Here is a 27,493-nt window from a genome sequence, read left to right on the forward strand (position 1 = left end):
TTTAAGGTTTTAAAAATTTATTTAGTTAGTTCATTAAAAAACTCCCCCCACTACCCTCAGGCTTCATCCATGGCATTTTCAGGACCACATCCGGTTCTGTAGCTCCTTTTATTATCCAGATTGTATCAGGTTTCTTACTGGAGTCCAGGCAACGGAAAATAAACAGACTTGCATCTGGGGAATCAACAAAGCAACAGTGGCCCAACAACACCATGAAAGGGAAAAACACAATGTCTGTCACAGGAGTGCAGCAACCCAGAGAGCACATCAGGAGCGGGGCTCACTGGTGGCGGCAGCTATGTTAGCGTTTCTTTCTGCCTCAAGTTCAGAGACAAGTTGGACTATCTCCGGGTGACTGAATTTTCCTGCAAGGCAAGAAGACCGGGAAAGAGGTTGACAAGAGGATACATCAGTTTCTCCCGCTTGATCCTAGGCTTGTCAGGGCCTGGGTTCTGTGATCGACTCCAAGACAGAATACAACTCCAGGTCCCGGACAGAGGACCACTTGGAGCTTATCCTCCATCACCCTGGATGCCACCAAGCATTGGGGATGACAGTCGGGCAAAGAACTGTTCATCAGGCAGAGCTAGGGAAAACTTCACCAGGTAGAGAGCTGGACACAATCTCTGCCCATTCTGAAACCGGAACTCACGGGCACAAAGCACATACATATAAAAAGACTAATAGGAAGAGCAGAAGGTCTAGGCAGTCCCAGGATGCAAACGTGTCTCTTGTACACAACTACACTAAAACCCACTGATCTGTCTTCCCTGCTCCTCAACCCTCCCAGACTTCTGCCCTGGGCAGCAACCTACCTATAAGCTTTCTTAGTTGAAGGTGGTTGGCGTGCAGGATTATCAAACCCACCACTTCTTCCCTGTTTTTTTCTTGCCAGTGCCTTTGTTGTTTACTGTTCAGTCCAAATTTGATTCCATTTATTCCCTATCCTCAACCTCTTCTCTGAACGTTCCCTTCACTTTCTGGCCCTGATGTCTGGCTTGTCCTGAGGATATGGCTTTCCCTGCAGCCTTGTCACATGGTGGATGTTTTCTCTCTTACATGGCTCTTTTCACTGGGCCTGGGTCTGCCCTCTACGCTCCCCGTTGCCTCCAGGCCACCGTCTGCCCCACTGTGTAAAGGTCACGCTGTCAAACTATTACCGCGATTCCACCAAAATGGCTCTTACTTAGGACACACCAATTAGCAACACGTTGCTGAATCTGATGACTACCCCTCTTGAAACATTTTCTTCCCGTGGCTTCTGGGACTCCTGACTTTCTCCTTTGAAACCCATCTTTTCCCCACCTTCCCCATCTAGTGGCAACTCCATTCTTCTATAGTTGCTCAGACCAAAGTCCTTGGATTTCTCTCAGAAACACCCCTACACAAATTCTGTTGGCCTTTATATTCAGAATATATCCAGAATCTGGCCATTCCTTTCTTTTTCTATCGCTACCAACCTGGCTCAAACCACTATCATTTCTCACTCAGATACTGCAATAGCCACCAGCTGGTCTCCTGCTTCCAGCCCAAGTGCCCCTTTCAAAACCCAAGTCAGATCCCATTCGCCCCGCGATCCACCTCCGCCAAGGGGTCCCCATCTTGCTCAGAGCACAAGCCAACCTCTTAGGCTGCTCGGTGGGCCTCACCTGCCACCCTCTCCTCTCATCCACCCCCACGAGCCACAATGGCCTTCGTGCTGCTCCTCACACACAAAGTTTCAAAAAGAAAAGAGAAAAAGAGAGCCCTAAGTATTGACTGAATTAGAGAAATAAAATTGTAAATGTTATCAAACTAAAGCCTTTAAGTCCCCTTCAAAATCCTAATACAGGGGGGAGTGGCACCCGGCTGGCTCAGTTGGTAAGCATGAGGCCCTTGATCTTGGGGTCATGAATTCGAGCCCCACATTCGGGGTACAGTTTACTTAAAATCCTCCTGAGGTTTGCCATGTACATCTTCATTGCTCCCAAACTAAGCCTGTTGTTTTCTTTAAGCATTTTTGAGAAAAGCAACCACTCCTTACATCACTTATATTACTTAAAATTCTTAACTTTTTTAAGCGTAGTGCACCAGAGTGGAAAGTGAATTTTAATCTCAACTCAGCTGCGGGCACGTCACCCTCTTTCTCACCTCATTTCTTCCTCAATAAAATCTGGAGTTTAAACTAGATGACCCTTCCAGTTCCCACATTTTTTGATTCTACTAGTAGTCTGATGTTTCATTTTCTACTTTTCATTGTGAGTGTATCAAAATAGAAGATGATAGTGTGAAAATGCAAAGCACCACATAAACATGACTTGTATTTTAGAGTTACATTATTGGTGACGCAGGCTATCTTGGAGAGCGATCATTGCTCACAACGGGTTGGCAAACCTTTTCCGTAAAGAGTAAGACAGTAAATACTTTAGGCTTTGTGAACTATGTGGCTTCTTGCCGACTACTCAATTCTGCCACTGTGGTGTAAAAGCAGTATAGACAATACATAGAGAATGAGTGTGGCTGTTTCAATAAAATTTATTTATACAAACCAGCACCAGTCCAGCTTGGCCGATGAGCCAGAGTTTGCTGATCCCTAGTTTACAATGCTACTCTATTTAGCTGAAGTCAAACATTTCCGAGCACCGTCTATATCAAAGATAGATGAGACAAACCTGGTCTTGGCCCTCACACAGCTTAGTATGGGATAGGATGAGCAACTGGGGGTTTTGGGAAGAGACCCAGTAAGAAACATCCTTAAATGTTTCTTAAATGCATTAAATGCATCCTTAAATGCAAATCACACTGTTACAACATTATGGCAAATGCAGACTGAGCAAAAAGAAGGGAATACCTCATGTTGACAGGGAGGATTCAGAAAGGAGACTAGGGATATAAGTGGCCTCAGACTGCAGAGCTCTTTAGGCCACTCCAAAGTGTTAAGATCTTACTTTTTAGGAAGAGGAAAGCCACAAAAGTTTCAAAAAGGAAGATGCGATACTATCTAGGTCTACAAAGGAGGAAAACGTTGAGACCTGCAGGATGAACTAGTGAGCCTGGCTGGCCGAGTGTGGAGGCTATGATACAGAAATAACAAGCAGAGAGAGGCAGAGAGAGTGGGGCTGGAAAAGAGGAAAGGAAAACGGAACCAACCTCATGAACACCAGCCAGCACCTCCATAGCGTATGCAGCTTCACTAAACACTGTTATCAAAATGAAGATAGTGAAGGCTTCTTGCCAGGTATCATTCTAAGCACTTCACGTGAACTAACCTGCCATGTCTTCAAGTAGCCCTATAAAGTTGATTTTAAAGATTTAAGTAATCTCTATACCCAACGTGGGGCTCAAACGCACAACTCTGAGATCAAGAGCTGCACACTCTACTGAGTCAGCCAGGCGCTTCTATAATTATCCTTATTTTAAAAATACAGAAACTAAGGCCCAGAGCTACGTTGAGTAATTTGCTGGAGGTTACATGGACTGTAGGTGGCAGAACCAGAACAAATCAAGCTCCCGGCCTGTGCAATGGAGCACTATAATGACACTGACGACTTCAACTGTCTGGGGTTTCCTATTTTTACATCTCTTTTTCTACCTTCATCTCATATGACTTTACTCCTATAAAGACCTTCAGATTACAATGTACTTTCACATACATTCTCTCTCTTGAATCTCAAAACCCACCTATGACTCAAGCAGGGTCAGTTCTGTGCTTTCCATTTTTCTGGGAGGACACAGAAAAGCCAGAAGACTGCCCGGGGGGGCACACAGGCAGGTGTGGACGTGAACCTGGCTTGGTGCTCAGATCCAAGGCGCCAATGCCCTCCCACAACAGACCACCTCTCACCATGAATCCCACCCTTTCCTATTTATGTGCCCCAGGTCAAAGTGTCAGAAGAAGGTAACAACAGCAGATTTCGCTAACGTCATGTCAGTCACTACGCGAGGGGTAAAAGCCAAACTAAAATGGTGTTTACTGAAAAGAGCACCGAGTACCTGCTGTGGAATCATAGAAGTCCTGCAGCCTCCCCGGTGTGTTCTCAAGGTCTTCATACTCGGATGCCTGAAGAATCATCTCACACTGGTCCAGCTGCTTCACAAATTTGGCTTCTGCACTAGACTGGGTCTCATACTCCTAAGTGAACAGACAATTAAAGCAGCATGATGAGAGCCGCAGGACAGGGTCCTCCAGGAAAATTCAGACTCTGATACTGACATCAGAGCCACATGTAAAAGCACACTGTGTACTGGCCGCCCTTCTCGACCACGTACAAACCCTTCCCAGAGAGGCTTCGGCTGTAATTTCACGGCTCACCATCAGCACTCCTTTTGAGAAGGGTGTGTGTGCCAGTCCATGCATTCCACCGGAGGCCTCAGGAGGCCCATTCGTTCACATCGACGCTCCAAGCATTTCTCTTCCTGTCTGGTACCCTGTCTGCATCTCAAGATCGTTACTCTTTAACCCACCCGAGTGCTGGAGGTCTTTTTAACTTCAAGCTAATATTTCATCTCATGTTTCTCAAATGATTTCCCTGTCCATTTAAAAAAGTCAGCGTCCTTTTCCTTTTTTTTTTTTTAATTTTTTTTTTTTAACGTTTATTTATTTTTGAGACAGAGAGAGACAGAGCATGAACAGGGGAGGAGCAGAGAGAGAGGGAGACACAGAATCTGAAACAGGCTCCAGGCTCTGAGCTGTCAGCACAGAGCCTGATGCGGGGCTCGAACTCACGGACCGTGAGATCATGACCTGAGCCGAAGTCGGACGCTTAACCGACCAAGCCACCCAGGAGCCCCTTCCTTTTCCTTTTTAAGTGAATTTCTGGCTTTCTCGTTTAATTTTCGCTGTCCCTTTCCAGTGGAAATCTCTGTCCTTGCTATCCATACAGGGAGGATTCAATCGAGTCCCCCTGGGTTATAACTCCTGAGGATACAGTCAGGGTCTGGGAGTTCTTCATGCAATGGTGTGTGTGTGATATTGGTGACAAGGAGGTGGTGAAGGCAGCGGATGGGGAGCAGGGTTGTTTTTTTTTTTTTTTTCTATCTTCCTCCCTGGGGTCTCTCTCCCTCCTTACTGCAAAACTGAACCAAAAAGCTACAGGAGGGCTGCCTCTTATAGCATGACACATGCCACACAAGTCCTAATTAATACTGTATAGAATCGTTCTTCTATTAAGACCGAAGTGTTCCCAACTGATTTCCCTGCAAAGTTCTCATTTGTAACTCCACCCCAGATGTGTCTGGATAATGAACCTGTCATGCCTTCTTGGCAGGGTGATGTGATGTGAATCACTTAAGGTTTCTCAGTTTCTATCAGATGCCTTATTCTTATAAAGGCAGCTATTTGGATTTTGATAGAGCTGAAAATTGTACACGGAAAAAACATTTTAATACGAGACCAAATACATTTTGTTTTAATTCAAAAGCACTTACAAATAACTCCTTTTACTTAATGCTGATTCACATTTACAATTATATATTTATATTTAACAAATTCACGTTCATTAGTTAATGAAAAAGAAATGGAATATACTCAAAGTATAGCAGTCCAGGATTTTTCTCTACTGAAAGTGAGAAGAAAAAGATTTCAAGACCACTAGGAAATACCACATATTGTATAACAAATTCTGGTGAAATTCCATTTCTCTTAAAAATGTAAATTGTTGGGGCGCCTGGGTGGCGCAGTCGGTTAAGCGTCCGACTTCAGCCAGGTCACGATCTCGCGGTCCGTGAGTTCGAGCCCCGCGTCGGGCTCTGGGCTGATGGCTCAGAGCCTGGAGCCTGTTTCCGATTCTGTGTCTCCCTCTCTCTCTGCCCCTCCCCCGTTCATGCTCTGTCTCTCTCTGTCCCAAAGATAAATAAATGTTGAAAAAAAAAATTAAAAAAAAAATGTAAATTGTTGAGTTTTTTTGGTCAAAAAATAATGGTACAGACATTCTTCAGTTTCACTTTCCAACAAGGAGGCAGGGTAAGAACAGTGTGGCCACAAAGCTCTAGAAGTAAGAAGACAAGGCATCTTTGGGAACGCACTGCAAGTAGTTTCTCACGACAGAATGCAGAATTAATTGCAGGAGGAAGAGAGAGAAGACGCTGAAGGAGGAGGAGGGCCAACTCCCAAAAGGCCTTGTGGTTGTGAGAAGTGGTTTCGGCTTACCCTGCAGCTACTGGACATCACCGAGAGATTTCAGGCCAGAAGGGTCACGGTCAGATTTGCATTTTAGAAAGATCATTCTCCCTTCGGTGTGGAAAATGGCTAGATGTGAAGCAGAGAAATCAGGCTCTGAGACTGTAGCACCAGCAGAGAAGTTTGGAGAATCTGGTCTGGCTTAATCTGATGGCAACGAAGATGGGACAAGAGTGCAAATTTGAGAAATGCTAAGGATGAAGAAGGGAACCAAAACATGAATGTGAACAAAAGACAGAGCTGAGAATGCCTTCCTAGTTCCTGGCATGCGTAACTCAAGAGGGAGCAAAAGAGAAGAAACAGACCCAAAAGACTGACAGAACAAAGAAACAGCAAAACCGAAACCTAATGAGCAACATTTATAAACAAACTAAGGTACATAGCATTGCCATGTATCACAAAATATACATAAGTGGGGACAGACAAACCGCCCCCGGCCATAAGCCCCACTTTCTTTTTACATTTTTTAACGTTTATTTATTTTTGAGACAGAGAGAGACAGAGCTTGAACGGGGGGGAGGGTCAGAGACAGAGGGAGACACAGAATCTGAAACAGGCTCCAGGCTCTGAGCTGTCAGCACAGAGCCCAACGCGGGGCTCGAACTCATGGACCGTGAGATCATGACCTGAGCCGAAGTCGGACGCTTAACCGACTGAGCCACCCAGGAGCCCCATAAGCCCCACTTTCAATCAGCAGGAGCAACAGGGCATCTGATGCACCTGAGAACTGGAGAAGCTCACGACAGTCAAGATGTGTGCTCCAACAGCACCTGACACAATCCCAGCCAAGGTGGATTCACCAGTCTGACCTCCTGGGGCTCCTCCAGGACAGGACCCCACATAAACAGAAGCTGCTGGGGTGGAATTAAAACCGAGTGAGGTAAAATGGGGCGCCTGGGTGGCTCAGTCAGTTAAGCCTCTGACTCATGATTTTGGCTCAGGTCATAATCTCAAGGTTCCTGGGTTCGAGCCCCACATCGGGCTCTGTGTGGACAGTGCAGAGCCTGTTTGGGATTCTCTCTGCGCCCCACCCCCCCTTAAAATAAATAAACTTAAAAAAAATAATACAATTGAGTTGGGTAAGATAACAAGACGAAGCAAAGAAAAAGTCCAGATAAAAGTGGGGAAAAAGCACAAAGCCAGGGAATATCTGAACATAAGCCACCGAACATTTTAACATCCCATTAAAACACAAACCGAAACAGAAGAGGAAGTTCTGTGAAGTCAAAAAAAAAGTTATCTGGACCAAGTTTCCTTCCAAAAGTTAAGGAAAATGAAGTGCATATCAAAATGAGCAATGTAAAAAATACAGAGATCAAATCCCCTACAAGGCTACCAGAAGATACAGAGAGCAAGGAGCAAAATGACATCTCTACAGAAAATTCACCTCAGAAAGACATTCTTCACTTTTTTAAAGGATCAAATCTGTAAGAAACTACTTCAAAAATAATTAAAAGATGGTAAGAAAATGGTAAGACATGAAAGAACCACATTAAAAAAATTAGAGATAGAGATGAAAGAAAAAGTCATTTTCTCAGCGAAGGCTAAGCAGCAAACAGGAACACTGGGATATTTTAACACGATAAATAACGCCTTAAGAGAAACAGAAATTGCAAAGGAAGTTAGGCTTAAAAGTCAAAAAGAAATGAACATGACGTAAAGGATCTGAGAGAGAAGGTGACAAATACTGAGTTGAAGAAGAATCAACAGACAGATACGTAGGAGTCTTGGGGGGGGAAAAGGAAACTAAAGTAAAAGAAAAACTATATTCAAAAAAACTTTCTTGAAATTAAAAGCCCATACTAAATAGCTAAGGATATTGACCCAGAAGGACCAATACCAAAGCACATTCTAATGAAATTACCATATATATTTAAAAAAATCATTTGTACACCTATGCAAAAGGAGCAGCTGACACATAAGGAAAATAAAATTATTATCTAACAACAATGCTTTACGACCAAAGAGAATGGAGGAATGTATTTAAGATATTCAAGGAAAGAAACTGGGAACCATGGGATTTTTATATCAAGCAAAACGGACCTTCCAGAGTAAAGAACACAGAGGAACAAATAAAAACAGGCAAGATTTAGAGAATATTGCTCCTGTGAGTCCTTGTTGGAGAACTTACAAGAGAACAAGTTTCAGACACACAAAATGACCAGGAGAAATTGACATAAGGACTGGTGGTGAGCATCAACAGGGACTCATAGAACTTTTTTTTTTTTTTTTAAGTAGGTTCCATACTGCTCGTGGAGCCTAACATGGGGCTCAGACTCAGGACCCTGAGATCAAGACCTGAGCTGAGATCAAGAGTCAGACACTTAACGGACTGAGCCACCCAGGCGTCCCAGAACTAAGATTAAATGAGGTGTGAGAGACAGCATGTAATGGTTAAATGTTTTGACAGTCTAGATGGAATTCAACTATAAATAAATAAAGGGAAAATAAAAACAGCATAGGCAAAACAATTTTTTAAACTGTTTTTAATAATCGGAGTTGATGATGGTGGGACATACAATTGTTATTCTGAGACATGTACATGTGTAGAGAAGGATAAAGCCTGTATAATCAGGGTTCCTTGTATGGAAGAAAGTATAATATAGAAGAGGTTAAGACATAACATAAGAGGTTACGTGAAAACCGTACAGTACTGTATCTGACTTGAAAACATCACCATGAACTCAGGAGGCACACACACATATATATCCTAGCACTGTCCATTAAAAACATGAAAACCATAACCAACTCAGTAGCAGGAAGCACCCTAGTGCACATATTGTGGTCTTGAAACAACATAACCCATTTAAACAAAACCAACCAAACAAACAAAAAACAGGAAGGAGGTCTAGCTGAAGCGTGTTCGAGATAAGTGAGGCTACAATATCCTGCCACTCCTGCCATCAAGGAAACAACCAAAGTGTTAACCCCCCTTTCCTTTGTGAACTGCAACCAAAGAGCAGATAAGGAAGAAGCCTCTGCTAATATAATTACTTCAACTACTAAATGAAAATAAAATAAAAACAATAGTGTCTTACGATTTTGCAACCCAAAGGGATTAAGGGATAGAAGCATCAAGAAAAAGGATGGAGGCAGGGCTAGATGGGTGACTTAAGGGGGGCACTTGTGATGATAAGCACTGGGTGTTATAGGTAAGCAGTGAATCACTAAATTCTACTCCTGAAACCATTATTACACTATCTGTTAACTGACTAGAATTTAAATAGAATTCTGAAGAAGAAGAAAAAGAAAACCCAGACATCATGTGCCTCATGATGAAAGAATCCAACACCACCTACAGTTTTGCTAAAAAGATCCAACGTAAGTCTGATCCAGCCTCTGGATCCAGCTGCCACTCTGCAGAAAACGAAAACAGAGGAACATGAACTGCATCATGAGTGTGCAACTGGCAAAACCCATGGCAAAACTATGGAAAACTCTGTAAGCCACATGTTCTGAATTCTTCAACAGATAACTTGCAAGAAAAAGAAAGAGACAGGGTGGGGGTCAGGGACAAACTATAGATTAAAGGAGATTTAAAAGACATATTAAGCCTTAAAAAAAATGTGCAAGATTAAGCTAAAATGTCTAAGGATGAGCACTTTGGTGAAAAAACCATAAAGAAATTCGGGTGATCACTGAAAATCAGGACAGTGGGTTCTTTTGGAGGAAGGGAGGGGCTGGCTTCGGTCAGGGCCTAGGACGGGGCTTCTTGCAGTGAAATGGTCAAGTTCCAAATTTTGATGTAGGTGGTAGTTACCAGGATGTCATCCCTCCAGGAACTCATGCTATACAAAGGTTTTTGAATTTTTTTGTTTTGTTTTGTTTTTTTTTTTTTTTTTTGCTTTTTTTTTCAACGTTTTATTTTTTTGGGGACAGAGAGAGACAGAGCATGAACGGGGGAGGGGCAGAGAGAGAGGGAGACACAGAATCGGAAACAGGCTCCAGGCTCTGAGCCATCAGCCCAGAGCCTGACTCGGGGCTCGAACTCACAGACCGCGAGATCGTGACCTGGCCACCCAGGCGCCCCTGTTTTGGTTTTCAATACAATAGTTTTTAAAGTAACAAAAATGGCTGAAGAGGAGGATGCTGTGAACCTGCTGAACAGCATACTTAAGTGGAGCTCCATTAGGCTGTTGGATTTGTATGTTTGGAGCCTCGAAGGAAGATTTTCAGAACATATGGAATAATCAGAATGTGACCACTGAAGCCTTGGAGGAGCGTGCAGAAAGGACAGGCCAAGGACACAGCCCTGGGAAGACAACATCGGCTCTGACAAAGTCGGCTGAAGAAGAGGAACACTTGAAGAAACTCAGAAAGAGCCAGAAAGGTACAAAGAAAATCAGGAGGGAGCCATGTCGCAGACCTGAGGGACGAGAGGCAACATCTTCTATGCAGCCAAGGTGTCAGGTGGCACCTGGGCAGAGCAGGACTTGCCAGACAGAGTCACACAGAGGCAGTCTGTGGTCGCTGCAAGAGCAGCGCATGGTGGGGCTGAGTCACACTGGCGGGCTGTGGGGAGGCAGAGGCAGGGAGTGGGGACTATGTCCAACCCATTTGGTGGTGAAGGGAAGTAGAGAGATGTAGTATCTAGGAAGTTTATTTCAAAATATGATGTGTAAACATTATTTACAAGGCTTACAAAAACCTGAAAAAGTTACCATCTGGAAACTTCTATGTTCTCGGTGAAAGAGGCAAGATTATTTGCTATAAAGTTGGGAGAGAAGTGCAAAGCAGGTGAGCAAAGAGAGGGATGGACAGCTGATGTGGGGCCAGAGACAGAGAGACTGTTGCCAACGAGGAGTCCTGCAGCCCTGAGGCTCAGCAGAGCCTGGAGACCTAGATGGGTTGTGAGTGATGCCGGTCCCCAAGGCAGGGGGGTAGGAAGGTCCCTGTATCAGCACTCTGCAGCCTCCAGGTAGGACTCGGGAAGACAAGCTGACTGAAATGACTCAGACTGGGGTTCTGTGGAGCAACAGAAGAAGTTCAAGAAGGAGTTCAAGCTGCAAAGAGATACAAGTCTAGGTCGTGAAAGGGAAGAGAAGGGGACGAAAGGGGACGAGGCCACAAGTCTCCTCCCTCTTCCTTGGGGAGGGGTCGGCCCCGACTGAAGACTTACATGGAGTCTCTCTCTTGCACCTCTCACTCCCCACCTTCTGTGACTCTACCTCTGGGACCCAGCACACTCATGTTGCTCTGCATCAAACTCCCCAATAAAATACTGCACCTGAACTACAAAGTATCCTTTGTAGGGAGACTTTTTAAAGGGTACCCATTAACCCACCGTGTCTCCAACTGATTGGACTTCCGGCAATGGCAACTGCATGAGGGGCAGCTCCTGCTATGCCTTGGGATTCATGGGGATATTTCTTTAAAGTGAAAGGCACGTGGTGGAGTGAACATCTTTCGGTGATGCTTTGAGAAAAATGAAAATGTTTGCTCTTGACTTACTGATATTTGGTTTCACACTTCTATGGCAAAGATACATTATAATCAAGGATGTTGAACTGCATTAAATAGATGTGACCCTCTGGGTTCATAGCTATTTATAGTGGTGAGCAGCTATGATTAACATTTCAGAAATCAATCAACTGGCATTTTCTTTTTTTAATTAAAAAAAAATTTTTTTTAATGTTTAATTTATTTTTGAGAGAAAGAGAGAGGCAGAGACAGAGGGAGACACAGAATCCGAAGCAGGATCCAGGCTCTGAGCTGTCAGCACAGAACCCGATGAGGGGCTCAAACCCATGAATCATGAGATCATGACCTGAGCTGAAGTCTGACACTTAATAGACTGGGCCACCCAGGTGCCCCTCAACTGGCATTTTCTATGTAACTGTACTATTCTAAGTTCCCTGGGTACAGAATGACTGTATCTTCTTAAACCAAAATCAGAACATATGGAATGGAGACAGAAGAAAGATAGAGCTTACCGTGTGCCAGGCAATATTCCAAGCACTTTACATATAGTAATTAATCTGATTGCCATACAACACTATAAGATAGGCATTCTACTGCTATTGCCATTTTATAAATAAGGATATTGAAGCACACAGAGGTTCAATAAGTTGCCCAAGATCACAATGCTAGTAAACAGGGCATCTGAACCCTGAAAATTGGATATTGAAATCCATGTACTACCACAGGACATGAATTATAAAAATGCTTAAGTTAACATGAGAGTGTATATGGGTTGCATAGTGTTTTCCAAAAATTCAAGTCTACCTGGAACCTGTGGATGTGACCTTATTTCCAAATAATGGAATATCTGGAAGATTGCAGATGTAATCAAATTGAGATAAAGTCACACTGGATTGGGATGGACCCTAGTCCAATGGCTGGTGTCCTTACAAGAAGAGGGAGATCTGGGCACAGATACAGACCCAGGGAGAACAGCATCTGACTACTGAGGCCTACATTGGAGTGATGTGTCTGTAAGGCAAGGGATGCCAAAAGCTAGAAGCAGCATCTATCAGAAGCCAGGCAGAGGTAAGAAAGGATCCTCCCCTGGAGCCTTCAGAGCACAGCCCTGCCAACACCTTGATTTTGGACTTCCAGCCTCCAGAACCGTGAAACAATACATTTCTGTTGTTTAAAGCCATCCAGGGGCGCCTGGGTGGCTCAGTCGGTTAAGCGACCGACTTCAGCTCAGGTCACGATCTCGCGGTCTGTGAGTTCGAGCCCCACGTCAGGCTCTGGGCTGATGGCTCAGAGCCTGGAGCCTGCTTCCGATTCTGTGTCTCCCTCTCTGTCTGCCCCTCCCCCGTTCATGCTCTGTCTCTCTCTGTCTCAAAAATAAATAAACGTTAAAAAAATTAAAAAAATAAATAAATAAATAAAATAAAGCCATCCAAATTTCTGGCAATTTGTTACAGCAGCCCTAGGACAGTAAAAGAGTATCTTACTACTAGTAAGTAACTGATATGGTGTCCTAAATACAAGAGAACTATAAATGCTTGTTCAATCAACCCCTGTGCTGCATCATAATCTAAAGACAATGCTGAACTAGGAGGCAGGCTTTGTCACCCAGTAGCTAAGAGACCCTGGGAAACATACTGCTCCTCAGCCCCGTTTTCTTATGCGTAAAATAAAGGAATTGGGCATGGTTTTTCTTCCAGTTTTAAATTTACAAAATTCTAACATGTACAGTAAAGAGTCATAGAGATGGGATCCAGAAATAATTTTAAAATACGTAAGAATATGGTAAAGTAGCCACTACATAGTACCAAAGGTCTCAGAAAGAGGAAAAACACAGAGAGATACAGAGAAAGAGAGAAAAAGAGAGAGAGAAGGAATGAATCAGTTTTCTAGGGCTGCTATAAAAAGAACCACAAACTGGGGCTTAGGTAACAGAAATTTATGGTCTCATAACTCTGGAGCTAGAAGTTGGAAAGCTAGCTGTTGGCAGGACTGGTTCCTTCGGAGGGCTGTGAGGAAGAATCCACTCCAGGCCCTTCTCCTGGGCTTATAGATGGCCTCTCTCATGTTCACATAGCACTTCCCCAATATGCATCTTTGTGTCCAAGTTCCCCTTTGTAGAAGGATAACAGTCATATTGCATGAGGACCCACCTGAATAACCCCATAATAATTTGATTACATCTATAAGAATCCCATCTCCCAAAACACTTTTTAAAATCCTATCTCAAGGAAAAAAAAATCCTCCAGTAATCACTTCCTCTTTGAAGAACACCTGAAATGATATAATTATATTTTGACATGAACAATAAAAATCTGAAATACAATTATAAAAAAAAAAAGACCTCCTTCACACTAACAATAAAAAGTCCTATCAATTCATTCAACAAATATTCAAATATTCATTGCCCACCATCTATTTTATATTTTACTAGGCACTGAGAATAAACTACTGAATGGAGGAGAAAAAAAATCGTATCTCCAAATAACATCTTATTTGGAGATACCTCTGAATTTTAGCGGGACACAATTCAATCCATATCAGAAAGAGAAGAGGGGAGAGGAATATCTTCTTCTGATGTACTGCCTAGAGCTAGGTTTTTTTGTCATAAGATCCCGTGAGCTGTGAAGAAACATGTGTTGTGTACGGAAGGACAGTGATACTCTAGTTCCTGAAATACAGGCTTTAATAGACACAGGATGGGGAGAAATAGTCAAAGAAATTAGGAACAATTCTAATGTCTAAAACTCTCTTTAAAGAATAATACTAGATACTAGAGAGGTACGTTTTCCTGCTTTGTTTTCATGATATTTAAATAAACTTAAATGTATCTGTGCCCCCCAGCATCAGCACATACATACACACTCGCCCCCTTGCACAGAGAATAAACACTAAGACTTAAACATGTATGCCCAGCCTGTACCTCAGGAGCCTCTCTTGACCTGAAGCAGCTACTTCATTCATAGGGGTGTATGAATTGGTTAAGGAAAGTTTAAGAGCCATGAATAATATTCTCTATAAATACATTTTTACAATTCTGTCTGAAAAATTTGTTGCTGCCTATTTATATGGTCCTCATTTTTTCCCCCTCAGGCTGTTAACAGAAAAACGAGCCCAACCCTTTCATAGCATGCAAAGATGGGGTTCATGTCAGAAAGTAAGAAAGTGCAAATGTTCCTCCTCCACATCCATCAATATCCCACAGTGTCACCAACAAAGTAACCGAATCCCATGTTCTCTTCTTTTAAGCTGTCTGCCGGCACAGCTCCAACAATTCTAAAGAAGGACTGTCACATTCCAAGGTGGCCACTGCGTACCTGTCCTGGGACCTTCTTTAACAAGCTTAATTGATTCAACCACTGACTTTCATGAGATCATAAAACTGTCACCTATTTAGGGGTTATCGAGTCCTTTATGCTCTGTATTTTATATTTTTTCCAAACCCAAAGTCTTTATTGTGATGTTTTCATTTGGAACCTACTTAAATAAAAGGAAATTTTCCAGTAAATGTAAAATAATTTTTGTAAGTAAATTTTGCTGTAAGCTTTTTTTGGCCAGTAGCTGATGGCTAACTGAGAAAACAATTTAACAGATACTGCCACTGTGTTTATAATAACTAGGAGACACAAGAGTACCAATTCTTATGAAAAGTTTTTTGGGTTTTTTTGTTGTTGTTTGTTTTTTGTTTTTGTTTTTTAATTTACATCCAAATTAGTTAGCATATAGTGCAACAACGATTTTAGAAGTAGAAAAGTTTTAAATTAAAGGAGTCTTTCCTTTGTAAAAACAATACTTGAGATTAGTTTCATAAGCTCAGGGCCACTTTTTTTCTCTTTCTATGTATGAAATCTCTTTCTATAATGAACTCTATTCCATTATTCCTCAACTCACAGTGTTCCAGAAGTTCACTTGAAAGGACCTACTTTGGCACAAGGGACTCTTTTTCCTAAAGAAACCCTGTTACACCTAGTGACAGATACCACCCGAGCCAGGCTCCGGCTACATACCATGCATATTTTGCCAGATTGAATTTTCACAATTATTTGGCAAGGTAGGCATTAACAGCCACAATCTTTCACCTTCAATCCCGAGGACAAAACTGTTTCAGTTTTCAGCATATTTTTAACTTAGAAAACAATATGGTATATATAGTACACATTACAGAAAACCTCTAGTGGGGTCTAGGGCAGACTCAGCTGCTAAACAGATGAATGAATATTCCTACATCAAAGCATATTAATTTTCACATCAAGGGGAATGAGTGAGGACTCTAAACAGCCTCATGTTGATTCAGGTAAATTTTGCCGTATGAGGTGAAGTTAGGTCAGGTTTTTTAAAAATGGGCTCTCTGAACTTTGTAGATTTCCTAACTGAGGATTTAGGGCCTGTGGAGCTGTATTACTCTCATGTTCTAGGAGAAATAGGCCAACTAGAACCAAGTAACTCACCCAAGGGAGGTGGGACTCAAATCCAGGTCTCTGGAGGCAAGCCTTGCTCTCTGCATCATAGTGTACGGCCTCACAAGGGAAGGATGCTCATTTCATCCCATAATCCAGCTAACCCACAGAAATGACATCATACTACAGAACCTGACCACTGAGGAAAATGGCATTTATAGGAGAAACATCTAGTCAGGGTTCAACCTGGTCACTTCCCAACCTGACCCCTAGTCTTCCCAAGTCAAGGAAAGACCTGACCCAGCACACCAGGCAGTGGGAAGAGAAGTCTGCCAGCTCTGAGGCTCCAGGGAGAGCAGGGGGTGGGGGGGGCTGTGGTTGTGAAAGGGGGAAGATCGTCCTCTGACAGTGGGAGAGGGGAGAGGGGCTGTGGAGGGGGGCGTCTCAGGGCTCACGCAAGGAAGGGCCAGTACGGACTGCAGGGAAGTGAGAAACTGCAGCAGGCAAGGATTTGTCTGCTGTTGTTTTCTCTTCACAAATGAAAACCAGCACTAGGAGGGGGGAGCAACAGGAGCGCGTGGGCTTTCTTTGCTCTTTCCACTCTTCCTGCCCTATGCCGCCAGCCATTCTGCCTCCCACCTTGCCATCAAGCACCGGGAAGGCAGTGAGCACCTACAGGGCCCCTGTTCTGTGCCGGGCATCATGGCACCATTTCACTTTGACCTCACTCAGCCCTTAACAGCCCTTCAAGGTTTCACAGGTGGGCAACTGGCTCAGGGAGGGGAAGAAGCCCAAGGTCAGAGGCAGGAGGTGGTGAGGGCCCACATTCTTTTCAAGGACCAGAAGGCTGGGCGAGTGCAGGCTGGCAGGGTGGGGGTGAGAGCAGCGCAAGAGGAAATCCAGGGGCTGAGTCAAGATCTGCACCAGGCATCATGGTGTCAAGGGAAATGGGGAGATTGGAGGGAAGAAAAATTTCTATTAGCCATGAGAAACCCCTGCAGCAACCAGGAGGTGAGAAACAGACACAAACGAGAAAATAATAAGTTAGAGACAGCTTGTTAAGATAATCTAAGGCAACTACAACATTGAAGATCCATATAAACTCAATCACAGTAAATAAAAAGCAAATCACATATACTTACTTCCCAAAGCCCATAAAGTTCCTTCCTGAGATCTTCTGGGAGGAGCTGTGTTAGCTGCTTCATAGCTTCCTGAAATACCAAACTGTTATTTTACTCATGATAACATTTATCTAATTAACAATTCAACTACAAAAGCCAAATAGTGGGCTCAAACTCTTACAAACAATTCCCCAAAGGACAGCCAAATGTTGGACAATATTTATAGATTACAAGGAGGGCAGTTGTATACTTTAAAGAAACATGCGTACTTATTCATATGGGGTTCAGCAAGCACTTATTTTGTGGCCTGAAGCACACCAGACACCAAAAAAAAAAAAAAAAAGACAATAAGGAAGGTGTGAGATGATTACAGAGATATCAGAAGTGAGGCCAAGGTTTTACATCTTGTGGATGAATCACATCTTGTGATTTCAATCATAAGCATCCTGGAGTTCAAAACTAACCTGAGAACAAGAACAGGAAAGTAACGCTGAATAACAAAGCTCAAAGAAATTTCCTGTGTATTATTATATTCATTTCCCACTGTTAATATTTTTATTGCATAACATAAAGCACTACACACATGGGCAGTTACTGTCATTAACATAAAGGAAACTACAGGATAGTATTTTGTGGGGTCATATGCACAGGATGAAAGAAAGGGATATTAAAGCATAATCAGCCATACCACCCGTGTAGTATCTGAGCCATTCGACAGCATCACCAATCACTTCTTGCCCTCCCTTCATAATGTCCAGGGCTGGGACTCTAGCTCCTCCAGAGGCTGCCCAAATGGGCTTTAGGCAGCACTGACAGAAAATACCTTCTTGTACCAAGTTGGAAGCTATCCCTGCAGGTCCTCCACCAGGGCTCACCTCACCCCTTGCAAACACAGCATCGAATACGTGGGCAGTGACCCAGCTGGGCCAGAATCACTGCGGCCACAGTGACCGGTCCAAGGGAAGGCCATGTAACCCAAACCAGCCATTTGAGGGACATCTGCATGGTCTGTCCAGCAGAGGGTAGGAGAGAGAAGGCACTACTCTCTGAAGTCCCCGGAGCCACCCTCGTCCCTTCCTCCTTCATTTCTGTGTTGCTCCAGTGTCTTTCTAAAACATCATGTCTTGGGACACCTGGGTGGCTCAGTCAGTTGGGCAGCCGACTCTTGATCTGGGCTCAGGTCATGATCCCAGGATCGTGGGATCATGCCCTCTGTTGGGCTCCAGGCTGAGCATGACACCCACTTTAAGATGATCTCTCTTGCTCTCTCCCTTTGCCCCTCTCCCCCACTCACGCTCTCTCTCTCTAAAAAATAAAAAAAAAATTTAAAAAGATATCACATCTTGGGGGGCATGAGGTCTGCAACTTACTCTCAAATGGCTTCAGATCCCTTCACCCTCCTCATCCTACACCTCTTAATTCGCTTCAGTTCTTCTAACCGGAGGTGAGGGTCCTTGGCCAAGTGGCAAAGGCCCCATATAAAACTGAATAGTGAGCTGGGAAAAAGCATTGAAAATAAAAATGGGAGGAAAATGTTACAGAACACAACCACTGGCAGAGCAAACGGCATGTGCCAGTGTCAACAGTGTGCTCTCGTAAGTAACATCACCATCTTGAACGGCCCGTAGCGTCATAGCACCCTCAGCGGTATCAAATTTAGGGTATTGTGTATCTGCATCCTCATTTGTTTCTTTTTCATAAACTGCAGAAAATGCCTGAAAAATCTTTGCATTTTCAAAAATTAAAGGCGTCTTTACAAATAGATCGCCTTTCTCTACACTATTCCAAAAACACACGTTTGTCCACTGCCTTTGTTTGAAAAGAATGAACTGAGTAATATGTATTTACAGGTATATAAATATCTAAACTCTTGGATTAATATATTCCCTTTATGGTGACGTACCCAGCACCGAACATAGTGAATGATGTGTGGTCTGACCAACGTGGGAGAGAATGGGGCCATTGCCTCCATCATGCTGGACGCTGTATTTCTATAAAGGTAGCCTGAGACTGAATCAGCTTTTTGGAGATCACATCCAATAAACTTCCAGTTGATTAAAATCGCCCTGTCCTTTAAAAAACAAAACAGATAACAAATATGTTGTTGCTCTCTTCTTGAAATTGAACAAAGATTTTCTGGATCTAAAACTCATTGATATCATGTTATTACACAATCAAAATCTGCATTTTGAGACCTTTTAGGTGGTCAATATTCCTTGTTCGGCAACATATGCCAAAGAATCGTGCCTAACTTTTTAAATGAACCCTCCAAAACCAACTTTGCTAAACTCAAAGGGTATATGGCTCCAAAGGCCAGACTTACCCTCCCGGTGGTGAGCTCTGCCACTCCCACTTCTATACTGAGTTTTGCCTTGTTCACACACAGATTTAGAGTGATAATTTTCCTTTTTTTTTTTTTTTTAATGTTTATTTATTTTTGAGAGAGAGAGACAGAGCGCAAGCAGAGAAGGGGCAGAGAGAGACGGAGTCACAAAATCTGAAGCAGGCTCCAGGCTCTGAGCTGTCAGCACAGAGCCCGATGCAGGGCTCGAACTCACAAGCTGTGAGATCATGACCTGAGCCAGTCAGACACTTAACTGACTGAGCCACCCAGGCGCCCCTAGAGTGATATTTGTCCTAACTTGACATGCTTCTTCCTGTGAGTAAAGCATGTCAAAAGAATTTGCCTAAAGTCCTGAGCCGAATAAGCTTGTAGCAAATGTCTTAGGTCAGTTTTGTGACCGTACCCAGAAACCATTACGCATCTTCACACATCACTGGTAAGGCTGAACAGTACAAAAGTTCACTGGGGTTTGAACGGGGTTTGACACTTAACTTGCCCATCACTGACTGTGGAACCCTGAGGTTAAAGGTTATTAACCTCTTTGTCCTTCAGGTTTCTCATCTGTAAAATGGGGGTTAATAACGGCATCCACCTTACTCGTTGTGACGATTAAGTAGGTAATATATGTAAAGCTTCAAGTATCTGGCACATAATGAGCACTCTATAAAACGTTCACTATTTTTCAGTTTCACTATTTTGCCGTGTTCATTTCCATCATAAAGTTTGGTTCTTCCCCTTTGAACGTCCTCATTCTCAAGCAACTTTTAGCAACTTTAACCCTAGAAGATACATACATACCATGATTCTGCCTTCTAACTTAATGTTTTCTCTTTGCAAAAGAATATAACCTGCTATTGCTGTATTCCAGCCTCAATTTCCATCCCACCAGTTCCCGATGATCCTTACTAGGCATCATTCACCAACTGGGGTTATGAAATAAAGTCTGTTTTATCTTGTTTAGGAAGGGGATCAGACAACACATATTGCTTTTGGCCCTAAATTTTCTCTTCCATGCCCTCATTTTCCTTTTCATCTTAATACCTACTCTCCCTCAAAGCAATCAGCCTTCCAAGTTTATCAAATATGTTCTCTCCCTCCTACTTCAGTTTAAGCCTTCCTGATGCAGTTGGCTAGCCTCTGGGCGAATAACGCTGCCTGCTTCTCATTATGTGCATTCCACCTTGAGCCAAGAAACCCTCATTTAATTATCTTAATGCATGATTCAGACATCTAAATCTTGTTCATAAACACCATCTGCATAAAGAATTGTTCACCTTCCAGATCTTTCTCTCTGTTCCCAAATCCTAACCAGCAGCAGGAAGAGGTAATGGAATATCAGCACTCTTCCAAGCCTTTGGTTTCTTGTCCAAGAACTTGTGGTTCTTCAAGATGCTTCCCCTGTCCCTTCTGATTATGGCACTGAGTCCCCTAGAGAACACTGGAGTGGCAGCAGCCAGGAAGTACAAGGAAACCAGAAAAATTCTCATCATTGCCAGGACAGGACATCCAGAAAGGCAGCGGCACTGACAGTTCACATCTCCACCAGGCCCTTCCACAAGGTGTCACCAGCCAGGCCTCACTCGTGTCAAAACAGTAGCATGTTTTCTCTCATCTTCAGTGGCTAGAGAGCCTCTGATGGGTTCTTTTTTTCTTCCAAAAGGCTCTGGTTTGCTCCTCTGTGGAGGAAGCCTCAAATTCATTATGTACCTTCATGGGGACAGTTTGTCTTTTCTCCTTGTTCTGTGTCACTTTATAGTCTCTGATGACCTTCTGGTACTTCAATATACCATTTCTCCTCCACAAAGTCCAAATTTATCATCCTGAAATGAGCTGCATAATTAGGGAGATTTTTCCCTATCTCCTCTCCTTTATGTCATTACTCAACATGATCTGGTTCAGGGTTCATTCCTCTCTGCGACTCTGTCTCTTGAACTAATTGGTTTCTTTTTCTATAAATTCTGCCAATCAATCTAGGAATTCTTTATTCCCAACAGTCTAGACTCCTACAGAGAGACATCTCCTCAGTTTCCTCCCTTTTTCACAAGCTGTCATGATGCTGAGCCTGTATTCTGGATCTGTATTTTGGCAGGAAGAAAACATTCCTTATGTGATTTTCCTTGTTCCCATAATGTTAGAACTCCTAAACTAGGATTCCTTGTGGATCTTCTTGTTTCTGGAGGGATAGAAATACTGTTGGCTACTGAACTCCAGTCTCCCTCAGCTCTGAGAACAGATATTCAGGCCCACCTACTCTGTTAAACCATGTTGATGAGGTTCCATCCACTTAGGAATTTATGACCAAACTCCTGTAATAAAAGTAGCTTGCAATAATCCCTGAATGGAGAAACAGCTGTTCAATAAAAAAAAAAAAAAAAAAAAAAAAAAATCCTGGATTTTCCAACCTCTGCCTCAAATATGTGTCCTTCTTTGGTCCTGGTCTTTGGATTTAAAGTCCAAATTAACACAGATTTAATATTTTATTGCTGTTCATTTCTTACTATTGCCAAGTATTTTTCTTCACTTCTGACCAATAAATTAAAATACTAATGGAAAATTCACAAATTACTATAATATTGATTATATTTGTGATTTATAGAACTTTTCTCCAAAGAGCTTAACCAGCATGGAGAATTCCTTCAAGATCTAGCTACTTCCATTGTTCTAATGAAAGCCATAGCATCTATGTCCACATACTAATGAGAACAGAAACCAACAGTTTCCTGTCCCTGTGTTAAACAAGGCTGGGAATAGGCATACTTTTCTGATCTTGTGTTAAACAAGGCTGAGAACAACCAAAAACCAATGCACTGCTTATTTCACGGAATCCTTGCTTCTGGAAGAGAAGACTGTAAACCACCCAAAACAGAGTAAACACTAACAGCTTACTCCTCAAGAATTTAAGACTTTGCCACACCAATCCTACCAATCCAAGGCTGTTTTGCCCTAAACCTTGTGCAATCTAACTAGCTGCCCATCTCGTTAAGATCCATCTAAGCATCCTCCAGCCCCGGCCCTAAAACTCGATAAATATTCTCTCCTGACTTCCCTTTCCTGAGACACTACTAAAACTCTGCCCAGGTACTCTCCCTTACTGCAACAGGTCTAATAAACTTAGCTTTGCTTCAGCAACAGGTTTCTCTGGTAGTCTCTTGTGGAGTCAACAGTCAACACTGACCTCTTCTCGCCTATGTTTTTCTTCTTTGGGGATGTTATCTGCTGGTGCTATGTCCCCAACGATGCATTCTGCCATATCGTGAACCAGGGCTAGACGAATACATCTGACCAGGCAAAAAATGGTGAATAATTACACAAAATTAGATTCACTACAAGTTCCTTCTCTATACGATTTTGAAGTTGCATATTTTTTTTTCTCCACCCTCGCAGGGCATTTTAATGCAGTATTTTCTAAGGTAATTATATTCTACCAGCCCACAACACTTCTGGTTCAAAACTGCTAGCTAATATTCAACACAATAATACATGATTGCAGAGGAAACGGTTAACATGGATTTTTTTTTTTAAATGGCTGGTTTTTCAAATTTCACTTTAAAATAGGTTGATAACTTCAGAATACAACGCCAAGAGGAGATGATCTGGTTATAGTATTTACTTACTGATACAAAATTCAGAAACAATCATCCCCTAATATACTAGTTAGATGTCAAAATGAGTTGCTTCATAAAGAAATGGTGGAGTTGGACAGATCTAGGTTCAAATCCAGCAATCATTTATTAGCTGTGTGACCTTTGCCAAATTACTTAATTTCTTTACATGCTCAATTCTGTCAGCCTTCATTTTATCATCTGCACAAAAGGATAATAATACATCATAAGGTTGGTCTAAAAACTAAATTTGATAATTTATGTTCCTGATAATGATTAGTGATGAAAATAATCACTGTCAAAATAATGAAGGCAGGTCATAATATAAACGCCCCGGAGGGCCATCTTTTCACGTACCCACTATCTCCAAGGTGGCACAAGGCCTAACAACCTCCTCAGGGGTGTCCCATCCACAGTCTCTCTCTGTCATCCAGTTCAAATCTCAGACTACACTTAGGTTTATCTCTATTCGACACCATGTTCATCTTGTACTTTTTGCCAGAAAATCCCACTTCCACACCATCGACAGAATAACAGGGCTAATGAACGCTCTCTAATGGACCTTTGCTACACATTGATTTACTTACTGTTTCCAAAATATACCTTTACGTTCCTACCATCAGGGCCTCGGTTGCTAAGCTGTTCGCTCTGCACACTGTGCCATCTACTCCTCTACCTCATCAACTCTTCAGAGCTCACCTCACATTCCACTTCTTCCACTTCCCCAAGAACACATGATCTCGTCTGTTAGAATAACTTGCTAGTTTTTTCTTAAACTTTGTATTTATTTATTTTTAAAGTAATCCCTACACCCGACGTGGGGCTCAAGCTCATGACCCCAAGATCAAGAGTCACATGCTCTGCCAACTGAGCCAGCCAGGAGCCCCAACCTTGCTAATTTTTTAGCATAACTTATTTTGTTCCTTTTAGAGAAGCCAGTTGGGACCCGTGTAACTCATGGGAGACTTATTTTACTGTCTTAGCTACGAAACTTTGTCCTGTGTTCAAAAACTTGCTGACTGATTGAAGGACAAGATATCCCTTTCTTAGCTACATCCTGCACATTACCTCTCTAAAAAGTCACCTCACAAACAGGTGCTAGTATTTATGAAAGGGGCTAAATTAAAGCACATGGTGTACTAATACAATAATAGAATTTTAGACATGCCACACTCACTCTCCAGCCCTGGAAATCCTAATATCACACTTGTTTTCTTGAGACCAAGGCAGGCTCTATCACTTGCCAGAGAAAACCCAGAATGCAGTTTACAATTGAAGCAATCAACACCCATAATTCCCCTTCTTACATCCTGAATCTGTGTGGTTTATCTCTTGACAGATAAACTAACCTGCAAGAATTAGACACAGGCCTCAGTCAAGGGAAGTGGTGCATATGCACAGACCAGAGATCTTAATAAGCATCGATGTTCACATCAGCTTACCGGTCTTTGTTAAGATGCTCATCCTTGGTCACCAGAGCCATAATTGCCATTCTGTACATGTGATCTGATACGCTCTCTGGACTCTGAACATTTCTGTATACCCAGCCAGTCCTTGGGACTCTCTAATGAAAATGAAGAAAAGAAAGAAGTTTATAAAAATAAATATTTAAACTATCTGTTATGCTCTTTGAGACAAGTCCAGGGAATAGGGTATAGAAGCAGGGTCATGGTTTCAGAAAGTAGTAAAAAATTCTCAACTAACCTCAAATAAACCAGGGAGGTCAGAGAATGAGAGAGAGAGGGAGAAATAATTCACAAGCATACCATGCAAAATTCCAATAGTCAAATTACTCTGTGTTACTAATGTGTAAATTAAGGAACTTATACTAGTCCTTTGGACAGAAAAATAAAGCTGCAAATTACTGTGTTTTTCCTAACTACAAGAGTTGGGACTTTCTGCCTTCAGACAATACCATTCCACACGCTAGAAACTCTTGCGGTGAAAGCTTTCAACTTGAACAAGTGACAGACTTCCAAATTCTGGAGCAGAAAGGAGTAAGGCATTTCTAATCGTTCCTGCTACCACCTGTCATAATTCTTCCTTTTGTTCAGATCAGGATGTGATCTTGTGAGACTGCATTTTCTCTCCAAAAGTCCACATTTTAAAAGGACTTCATATAAACAGTAGCAATGGTGGCAGGAAACATAATCTGCCTTTAACTTGTAGAAATTCTGCAGAAATTATGGACTGGGGAGGACGCACAGGATACAACTCCAGTATGTACTACAGAAAATATTCTGTTAAAAAAAAAAAAGTATTTTTATCTCTAGAAGGAGCTAAGAGATTGAAGGCACCCCGCTTCAAATCTGCCGGACTGAGGGGCAGTTCCGCTCTTCCCACCTGCTGCTCGGAGGGCCACGCTTAACCGCGCAGCTGAGCGGTCGTGAGCCCCGCCTGTACTCCGGGCGGCCTCGGCCCAGCGCGGAGGGCCCCGAACATCCGCGCGCCGGCGGTTCGCCGGGAACCGCTCGAGTGGCTGCCAGGGCCGGTCCCCAGCCGAGCACCAGGCCTGCCTCCCCACACGGGACTTTCGCGGTTCAGACTCCGCCGGGCCTGGGCTGGGCCTGGCAGCCCGGCCGCGCCTCCTCCGCCCGCCGTCCGGACGCGCCCCAGCTCCCAGGGCAGTTTCTGGGCCCAACCCTGCGAGGCAGGAGGGCGGAGGGAGGGTGAAGGCCCCGGCCCGCGGCGAGCAGGAGCTCCAGGGCCCCCGCGGCCACCCCGGCCTCTCCCCGCGCGCCGCCCGCCCGGCCCTAAACGGCCCTGCCCGGCCCGGAGCCCGTTCACCTTGAGCTGCCCTACCAGCCGCAGGAACTGCAGCAGGTTCTGGGCCCCCCGGCCCGATAGCGCCGCAGCGGAGGCCGAAGCCATAAGGCCACCGGTCTGGCAGGTCCGAGCAGGCCGCGAGGCCGCCTCCTGAAGCTCCTCCCCCTCCTCCGCCTCCTCCTTCCTCCTCCTCTTCCCCCCCTCCTCCTCCCTCCCCATCCTCCTCTTTCTCTCCAGACTCCTTCACCTCCCTCGCCCTCCTCTTCCTCCTCACCCAGGTTTTCCCAGACCCTTATGGAAAAGAAGTGTTCCACCTTCCTGGCCTTGATGACTGTGCCTCAGGCACTGAACCATCCGTGGCAGGCATAGTGTTTGGTGCATACTAGTCACTCACTACTTGTTTGCTAATCTCCACTCAACTGAACTGTCAAATTGTTAAATGGATTGCATTTGGGTAGGGGAGAGGCAGAGGGTAGTGTGCCTTTGGAGCAGGAGGGCTAGGCAATATTGCAGGAAAATCTTACCCAAATTAGCAACTCAGTGTCCGATTGGGGGAAGAAATAAGAGCTCTACTAAAAGGTGGGCAGTCTATGAACATTTTAACAGAGGCACAAGGAAAGTAGTCTGGAAGGGAGAAGTAAACTAGGAGACACAAAAAAACACTGGGAGAATTTGGGACTAGCCATAAAAGGCTAGGGAGTGAAAGCAATCCCATGATGCAATTACAGCCTCCCTAACGTGTGAAGAATCCCCTACTCCAAAAAGTTGTCTGTCTGTCTCAACTGTCTTAATTTCCTCAACAACCAATGATACTAGTTTTTAAAGACATTTGATGGACATGCATACAGAAGGACTCAGGGAGAGGCTAATGTGGAGAATAGACTACATGGGGCAGGGAGGAAGTAGGGAGATCATTTAGGAGACTATTGAAATAATTCTTCAAGGAGATAATTTTGGTTTGGTCCAGAGTGGTAATGCAGGTGATGAGAGGTTGTTAATTTTGTATACAAGTTAAAGGTAGGACTAACTAATAAGATTTGTGACAGACTGGACGTGGAGTATGAGAGAAAGAGAAGGATGACTCCACAAAATTTGGCCTGACCAACTGGAAGGATGGAGTTGATATTTAGGGAGCTGGAGAAAACTGCAAGAAGAGTATGTTGTGGGGAAGGGTAGGAATCAGAGGTTTGGTACCTGGAGTACCCAACATTTAGAGTTTGGGAGACGAGAAGAAGCAATCAGTGAGGTAGAAAGAGAACTAAGAGATGTGTTCTAGAGCTGAATGAAGAAAATATTTCAAGAAGGAAGGAATGTGGTTGTTGTGTATTCGTTTGTTGTGATTTCCAAATCTCCGCATTTATGACAAAAATGAGATTGTTTTTAAGAGTAAAGTTTGACTAAGACTGAAGTAAGCTGCGACGGGCTAAGGACATCGCGTCTGTTGTTGTTTATAAGCACTTAGGAGCTCAGGTGCTGGGGGCTTAGCAGTGAAAACGTATGAAGGAAGAAGCAGCTATGGCAAGGGGGACATTAAGACTCTAAATACGAAGAGTTTGTAAGGACTATCAGAGAGTGTTTGCTCTGTGCAAGGTGACTGTCTCCGCTGACCACAGTTCCCTAAAGACCTTGGGGCAATTAACGCCTGCTGCTGTAAAGACAATTCTTACCCTCAGTGCAAAACCCAAGCA

At 43.4% G+C, this 27,493-nt stretch overlaps 1 protein-coding gene across 2 annotated transcripts; it reads right to left on the bottom strand.

Moving 5' to 3' along the window:
- On the bottom strand, positions 1-25,973 carry HDDC2 (HD domain containing 2). 2 transcript variants are annotated; one of them, XM_045499472.1, is made up of 6 exons: positions 25,842-25,973; positions 24,482-24,603; positions 22,613-22,715; positions 17,115-17,183; positions 3,973-4,111; positions 1-365 (listed from the first exon to the last, which is right to left on the bottom strand). In XM_045499472.1, exons 1-6 carry the CDS (start codon positions 25,908-25,910, stop codon positions 268-270), a joined length of 600 nt encoding a protein of 199 aa, XP_045355428.1. In that variant the 5' UTR covers positions 25,911-25,973; the 3' UTR covers positions 1-267. The 2 variants fall into 2 exon arrangements, with proteins under 2 accessions (XP_045355428.1, XP_045355427.1); XM_045499471.1 differs by having other exon boundaries at positions 25,827-25,963.
- Between the last annotated feature and the right edge of the window lie 1,520 nt (positions 25,974-27,493).

Source organism: Leopardus geoffroyi, chromosome B2 (genome assembly GCF_018350155.1).
Source record: "Leopardus geoffroyi isolate Oge1 chromosome B2, O.geoffroyi_Oge1_pat1.0, whole genome shotgun sequence".
In the NCBI taxonomy this organism is placed as follows: domain Eukaryota; kingdom Metazoa; phylum Chordata; class Mammalia; order Carnivora; family Felidae; genus Leopardus; species Leopardus geoffroyi.